Source organism: Halyomorpha halys, unplaced genomic scaffold (assembly GCF_000696795.3).
Source record: "Halyomorpha halys isolate HHAL.00 unplaced genomic scaffold, Hhal_1.1 Scaffold1243.1, whole genome shotgun sequence".
NCBI classification, from domain to species: domain Eukaryota; kingdom Metazoa; phylum Arthropoda; class Insecta; order Hemiptera; family Pentatomidae; genus Halyomorpha; species Halyomorpha halys.
In genome coordinates, this window is record NW_027114799.1 from 202,418 (window position 1) to 210,479 (window position 8,062).

Sequence of the window (8,062 nt, forward strand, 5' to 3'; positions counted from 1 at the left end):
TGACATACAATGTTAAATTTAATAAGTTTAATCTAAAATTTTATTTTTATTTAAAAAACTTAAAAATCAATTTACTTAATGTTTACAAAGTTTCATACTTTCCTAAAACATAAATATTTAAAATCTATATTCAAAGTTTTAACTTGATTTATTGTTTTTAAACTTTATTTCTATAAATTTTTTTTATTTCTTTACTTTCCTGAAAATTTGACTTGAAAATATTCCATTTCTCAAGAAATATTGAAAAGATAAACAAGCTTTAGGGTTAGCCTTGAAGCTAATTTGCATTACCTTGTAAATGTACGTTTCTATGGCAATAAGTAGGTAGGAAAACAACTTTTTGCTCTGAAATATTTAATTACTGATAAATATGCACAATCTTTTATCTCTCCTAGATATTTTTACATTTGAAATACCACTTGGAAAATTGGCTTGTACATGATGTACAGCAAACAAACAAAGAAAAAAGTTAAATCTTACTTATATTATTTATTTATTATTGTAATTAAAGTCAAACATATGATATTATAAAAAAATCTTCATAAATCATCTTACATTATGAATTAAGAATATATGATATATAGCTCCAAAGTTATTTTATCGTTTATGTAATATAGTTTGAATCTAAATAGTATTTTTTTTTTAATTTAAATAATTTTTCATACTTTCAGAAGGAGGGGATTATAGGAAATTATTGGGACCAAAGGTAATTCATATTATTTAGAAATTCAATGAGTTGTTTAAATTAAATACAAAAGGTATATGCTATTTAATATGTACATTATTAAATATATAAATGTATACCATAAAATATAAATATGTAAATTATCAAATGAAATAGAATTATAATAATCTTAAATTCGAGTTTATATAAGGTGATTAGTTTTAAAACCTGGCCAATTCACTTTTTTAAGCATATGAGTTCAAGGGAGAATGATTTTGAGAAAATGGGTTTGTTGTGAGGAATGAGAAGTACTATTGAATGATGATATCATTTTCAGTTATCTTATATTTTGGCTAATTATTGTTTTAATATTTCTTTTTAAATTTTTGACCAAGTAGGCAATTTTTTCTTTCTTTTTTTTTTTTTTTTTTGTCAAAACAGTTAATTATTCCATTTTCTTGAGAAAGAACAATTTATGTCCAATATTTAACAGTAAAAGGAATTTGTTCACACCCCTTTTCCATTTAAATTGTTTGTAAATAAATGATTCTTCCTGTGGACTCTTCATATGTATTTGGTGTTTTCTTAAGAATTTTTTAATATATTGAACCAGTTTTGAACCTAATGGCCTCAGATGTATGTACTTAAATTAATAAAAAATTGGATAAATATAGAAATTTTAAAAATTATTTACAATTTTTTTTTTACCTCTTATTTATGATGTGAAATCTAAGTCTTCTTAGCTCAATGTGGTCTATCCCTTGCCTTCTAAGAGATTTAAAGTAATTTTCAAATTGATAATTTCAACTTATTAGTTATTTGTACTTGTTTTACTTCCTTGCTTTCTAAAGATCAAAAAACTGTAGTAGATCATTTTTAATATTTTCATTATGTAATCTAGACTTGTTTAGATCACCTGAGTTCCAAAAAAATTATTGTGAAAAATATCACCTACCTTTCTCCTCGGCTTCCTCATTATTATGGGCCACTAAACGTTTTCCAATGAAACTTAAATTCTCAAGATAAAATCTGTGAGACAGAGATATAGCCTGACCAAATACACTTCCCTATTCATGATAAATTTAGTTATTCTAAATTGATTTCAAGGGGCTCTTGGAATTATTTGCTTTACGCTTCTCCAAGATATTAAGAAACTCAATTTATAACTTTTTTGTACAACTTATTCATTTTCCAAGTATCAGACCAAATCATTACTCTATCAGAGAGATATCACAGATTGGCCCCTGAGATATCTTTAAATTGATGAGAAATAAGAGTACCATTCATGTTTTAATTGTTCAAAAATTAAAGACACATTTGAATTGAAAAATTTGAAAAAGGGGTCATTTATGGGTTTATTAGAAGTACTCACATAGTCAATGTTTCATGAATATGCAATAGTTATTGTTAGAATGTACTTAGTGATCAGTAGTTTAAGAAAATAAAGCTGATGGCTCTTAAAAAATTTTAATTTTTGTAGATGAGCCCTTTTAGAAATTTTTGATTCCTTTATACAAAATCAATATATAAATGAACAAAAGTATATGTGTGTTCTTATATTTCACTTTATTGCCATAAGTACCAAGTGTAGACCACTGGTGTTTGCAGCCTCTTCCATTGTACATTATTGTTGTGTCAGTCAGTAGCTGTAGTCATATGATAGATGGGGTAGATAATGGCTGATATAGGAAACATTTGTATTTTAACTATACAACTTCATATCTGTGGATACATGTTAACTTAAAAAAATTAAAATCTGTACCGCTACAACCCATGGAGGGTCAGGGCAGGGGTTCAGTACTTTTTAAAGAAGTACTGTTACGAGACGAACAGTTGGGACACATGTTAACTACACGAACATTATTATGTCAACGTTTGTTATAGGAGGTAGAATAAGAAATTGTATTCAACTCTCCTTCACAATGGAAGTTATTTATAATAGAAAAAGTTTACTGACTTGATTTATTATGTTATTTTGTATTTTAGGAGATTGATTCCATAAAAAAAAAAAAAAAAAAAGGCTTATTACAGTATTAAGAAGCCATATTTTTTTTTAAATATAGTAATATGTATTGTCTTAATTATGTTTGCAATTAGCCAAAAAAAATTAATAACAAAGCACAATGTCAGGAAATATCAGCACTTGTCACCCGACAACATTACTAGTATTGAAAGTCATTTCATTTTTTTTTTTATTTATTTAATACCAGATCAGCCTGATGGGCCTTACATGGTTGATATAACCGTTACATATTTCATTGATTGGGACTGCTACTACTAAAGATCCTCAGTGAGATCATTGTAGCTAAGTGAGTTTAGGTATAACTCACAGTTATATAATATAATATACAGGATATAACCTCTATAGTTTCCTATATTGGTTGCCACAATATTTTACTTATTTTATTTCTAGAACTAGTATTGCTTTTGTATATCTTTTTTTTACTTTCACTTACCTATGTATGAAATATATTGTTAGGGAAAGTATTATAATCTTGCAAAATTTTTAATTCAAATTTTCGACAGAAATAAACGTTTTGAGGTCCCCTGAGTCCTAATAACAAAGTCTTGCGAAATGGTCTGTGTATGTGTATGTGGTCAGCCTAGCTCAAAACCAAAAAGTCATACAAAACTGAAATTACTTATTAAATTAAAACATTTTTGCCTAAATTGACCTTCTATAAGGGCCACTTAGTAGAATTGATTTTTCACAATTTTTCCTCTAAACGGCGCTAAGGATTTTGATTAAACTCAAAGAATTAATGATAAATTAAATAGTGTTTAATATCAGATCCTCATTGGAATAGGGCTTAAAAGCCGAATTTCCAAAAAATCTTCCTTTAAATTACATTTAATTTTGTTCATTTGAGAAAAATAATCAGTTCTCATTATTAGCAATAATAAACAATGAATGAATATCGAATATTTAAAAAATGTATGAATAACTAAAGAAGAAAAAATGAAAAATTAATAAATTTTATTAGAACGGAAAAGGCCGACACCAACTGATCTTTTATGCAATACTCCTTCCTTTTTTGTTAAGCTGTTGTATTTTTGGCTGGAGGAAAGTTTATATTTGATATTCCCACCTCGAGAAACCTTAAAATATGTATTTTTATAGTAACAGAGAAATAATAATGTTTTGGTCATAATTTTCGCCTTTCCTGTTCTTTAGATTATTTTTTTTTCACCAAAAAATATGAAATCAGACCATTACTATGCAGAAAACTTGGGGACTTAATTAGATTAGTAAGTGAAAGTTGTTTGATACCTGCACAGCATCAAATTTACTATTTAGTTAATAGAAATACATTTTTAAAAAAAATTAACTGATTTTATATAATATTGAAACACTAGGTACGTATTTACTTAACTTAATTTTAGCATATTAATTCACCTTTATATTATGGTATGGATGAGAAAAGTGAATCAAAAGAAGTGAGTAATTTTTATAAAATTTATTTATAAAGAGTAGTTGTATAATTGTTTACATATATGTTTAGGCAATAGTATTTAATTTCATTATATTGCTACAGATATTTACAAGTTAAGACACTTTCTATTTAGACTTAATATATAAACATACCGTACATTGGGTTTACAGGTTGTAAAAAGTAAAAATAGCTACAGCAGAGTTAATTTTTTTAAAATGTAATAAATAAAATTTATATTCATTATCAATTATATTAATGACTCACTCTAAGTTTTCTTCATAACTTTGCCTTATTAAAGTTCAAGGTGATCTTGTTTTTTATTCTGTATTTACACCACTTATTATTTTTTATTTTATACAAAAGTAAATCATGTGACAAATTTTTACTATCTGATCTGGTTTCAAATGTGATAATAATTTACATCCTCTCATTTTTTTTGTTTATATTAGCATACTATTGTTATTATTAACACATTAGGAATGAAGCATTAAAATTAATTTTTTTTTCCCTTGCTAAAGCCTATTCAAATGAGGGCTATTTCCATATGTTGTAATTTAGTCCAGAAGTCAGTGTGCAAAGTGTTGACCTAATTACCTATATAGTTTTTGAAATTGAAATTTTAAAACTATTATTAATAAGTACCTGTTTTTGTAAATTTATTAAAAGAATTATACAAACATAAACATGCAATCATTTAACACAAATCAAATCCAGATATATCAGATTCACAAAATCTCCTTTAATGATTTTAATTTTTGTATAATTAATATCAAATCAATATTTGGTGTTGGTCTAGAGAACTGAAGCTCTTTTAAAATAAAATTTTTATCCGAAAAAATAATTTTAAATGTGATGTAATTATTAATGTCTGGTCATACATTTCATTTATTACCTATTCTTGAACGATCTGGTTTCATGACGCTCTCCAAAAATTATTAGCTAGGTACTTTTTTCATACAGACTATGAAAACTATTTATTGGTGGTTATATTCAATGAATCACTAGAATAATGTTTTGAATAAATTTGAGAGATGTTTTGATATTTTTTATCAGAACAACCTTTAATTTAATTTACAATTCATCCCATTGATATTCAATATGGCTGAGATCTGAGCCAAATGATGCCCACTCTAAACAAAGAACTGATATCTCTTCCATATGTCAGTAAAGTTTATTCATTTCTTTTTTTTCCTCATAGTAATTTCCTATTTTAGGTTTTGATATTTTTCAACCGTTTTATCGTAGAAAGTTGTTAATATATAAAATTATTTTTAATCAGTTTGCAGATATTATACAATTTTTATTCCTGGACCCAATGAAATATTAACAGATATGTAAAGAACTTATGCCAGATGATTATATTACATATTGGACCATGTTTCTTGTTTTTTTTTAAATTTCAATTTAATTTTTTTTTTTATAATGTAGAAGTCTATGGTTTCAATTTTAATTCAAAATTGGTGATAGACAAAGCCAACAGGAATGTTTGGTTAGTTATTGGAGAATTTATGGAATATTTAGGTCTTGTTTTAGTACTATGAATCATTTGGTTTTGTGTTTGTTTATTTGTATTTCAACACTTTATTTTTTATTTTTACACTTCATCACTGACTGTTCACTATTGCTTCTATTACCATTACAAAAAAAAACCAGTACAATTGGTTTAGTGATGTTGAATAAATCATTAATACTTGAGCAACTATAAATATATATTTAGATCTTTGGTTAAATTCTGTTTCAATAAAATTATAAATACATTTTTATTGAATTAATGTTTCTCCTAGTTTTCTTTGAAATAATCAAATAATTCCATCAAACTTTCAAGAACTCTTTCCCTGTAGAAGGTGCTCTCATTCATTGCTTGTATAGCATATTCTGTTCTGTCCTCCAAGAAGTATCTACAAAACTCAGTATCATTATTCATTACGTCATTTATTACATGAACAGGCATCAAAATGAACGAAAGATACATAGGCACTGTCGCCAAAACTATTGGAAGATATTCTTTTTTCTGTTCTTCAAAATCCGTCCAAGACATTATATCATCTATATTTATATTTGATTGTGCCAATTGCTTTGATAAGGCACTAAAGTAATATTTTGATAAATATGTGTCATATGATGTCCGTAAATCTCTTGCTGTACAGTTATGAAGAAAGAATAAAACATCAAATGCTGGAGGTTTGTATGTTGTCAGCTGAAAATCAATAATACATGCTTCTTCCAAATTTCCATTATCATATTTGTACATAATATTGTTACCCCACATATCAGAATGTGATAAAGCATTTGTGTGTACTTGAGATGGTTTTAGTTTATCGAGAACCTGTTCCATGTAATCAAAAGCCATGTCAGTTACCTCAGCGGGATAATCTGGTAGGAATTCTTGGGCTATTTCTTTTATTGCATTTAATCCTACTCCAAAGCATTTGCAACCAGGGTGTTCAGGGTCTGCATTTAATAAAACTTCGGTTTCAATTATGGGATATTTTTCATTTAACTTAATTTCTTCTCTACTCTCCATAATGAATGATGCTCCATGAATTTTAGATAATGATTTAAGTACTTTCTTACAGTGAACAAGGTCTAGTGTTTCATACAAATCTTTATTTTGGTATCCTTCCATTGAGATATCATTCAACACAATTGTACCATCTGGTTTTGTCAATAAGCATTTAGGAATTGGGATTGAATAATCTTGAAAATTAGCTAAAATTTCCTCTAGAACCAATGATTCCCTTTGGAAAGCTCCCATTTGTATTGTAATTTCTCTATGTGTATCAGAATAGGGAAGTTCTTTAACAAAAATATAAAGTTCTTCAATTTCATCTTGTACCTTGTATGTTATACATTTCTTATCTTGGTTGCTTAAAAACCCAATGGATTTATTTTGTAGGTGTGAATATTCGTAGGAAATAAATTCAAAATCATCTGACTTTAAATGTTGTTTTATTATCTTGTGCAAGTCTTCTGTGCTCAAAGTCATTTTGTATTTAAATTTTTTTTTGATTAACCAGCAACTAGTCAATTTTCTTTCGTTGAATGAAACTCCTGTACAAAAAAATAATAAATCATAAAAAGAAATATCAAATCTAGTTTTGTTTTAAACATAATTTCAAGCATTATTAATAAATAAATTATTCTTAAACCAATATTGGTGCACTATTAAACTGCTTTTTATACTTATTTTTCATTAAAATTAATGATTACATACGCTGATACTGTATGGGTTTGGCATATCTACCCAAATTAAGGGAAGCTGCCACTTGACGATGAGAAATGACTGTTGAAGCACTGAAATTTGAGACAACTATTTGGCCAACTGAAACTATTTAGTAAATAGCACCAAGTAGAGGTAAAATGTTAAGGGGAAGTGCCTGGCCCACTTGGAAGTTGGGCTCAACTTATGTAGGAGAGATAAGAAAGGATTTTGTACCAACAAATACCATCCTCACTCTATTTCAATGACAGGAAGAACTTGATTATGATTATGTATATATGAGTGCTAAACTATTAGAACACTCCTTCTTGTGGCCATCAAGATAATAACCTGTATCCTGCTAAACCAGATATCTTAGTATCACAAGAATATTGTAGTTGACAACCAACCAGGGTCCAGAAGAGAAAGGACCAGATCTTCATCTTGCCGCACAGACTTGAGAGTTGGTAACTGACAGATGTGCAATTCTATGCTTTAGAATTTATATAATTGTAAATTATAACACTTTTGTGCCAATAAAACTTCATCTTTTTGCTTCAGAAGAAATCAAGGAGGAACAAAAGACGTAGATGTATAAATTCTTTAGTGATGAATTATATACATCAGCAATCATATGCATCTAGGCCAAAGGTACTAATATTCTACAAAAATATTTTAAATTTAAATACAATATAAGAATATCTTACTCAATAATTCAAAAACACTATCCAAATTATAGTCTCAAAACATTTATTTCATTCACAC

At 27.2% G+C, this 8,062-nt stretch overlaps 1 protein-coding gene across 1 annotated transcript in view; it reads right to left on the bottom strand.

Annotated features, from left to right (window-relative positions):
• Positions 1 to 4,115: 4,115 nt before the first annotated feature.
• The window catches only part of LOC106688956 (uncharacterized), an 11,381-nt gene continuing 7,434 nt past the window's right edge, over positions 4,116 to 8,062 (bottom strand). Inside the window, exon 2 of the mRNA XM_014433674.3 lies at positions 4,116 to 7,149. Coding sequence (XP_014289160.1) covers positions 5,879 to 7,084 — 1,206 coding nt within the window. The 5' untranslated portion in view covers positions 7,085 to 7,149 and the 3' untranslated portion in view covers positions 4,116 to 5,878. The remainder of the gene's footprint in view (positions 7,150 to 8,062) is intronic.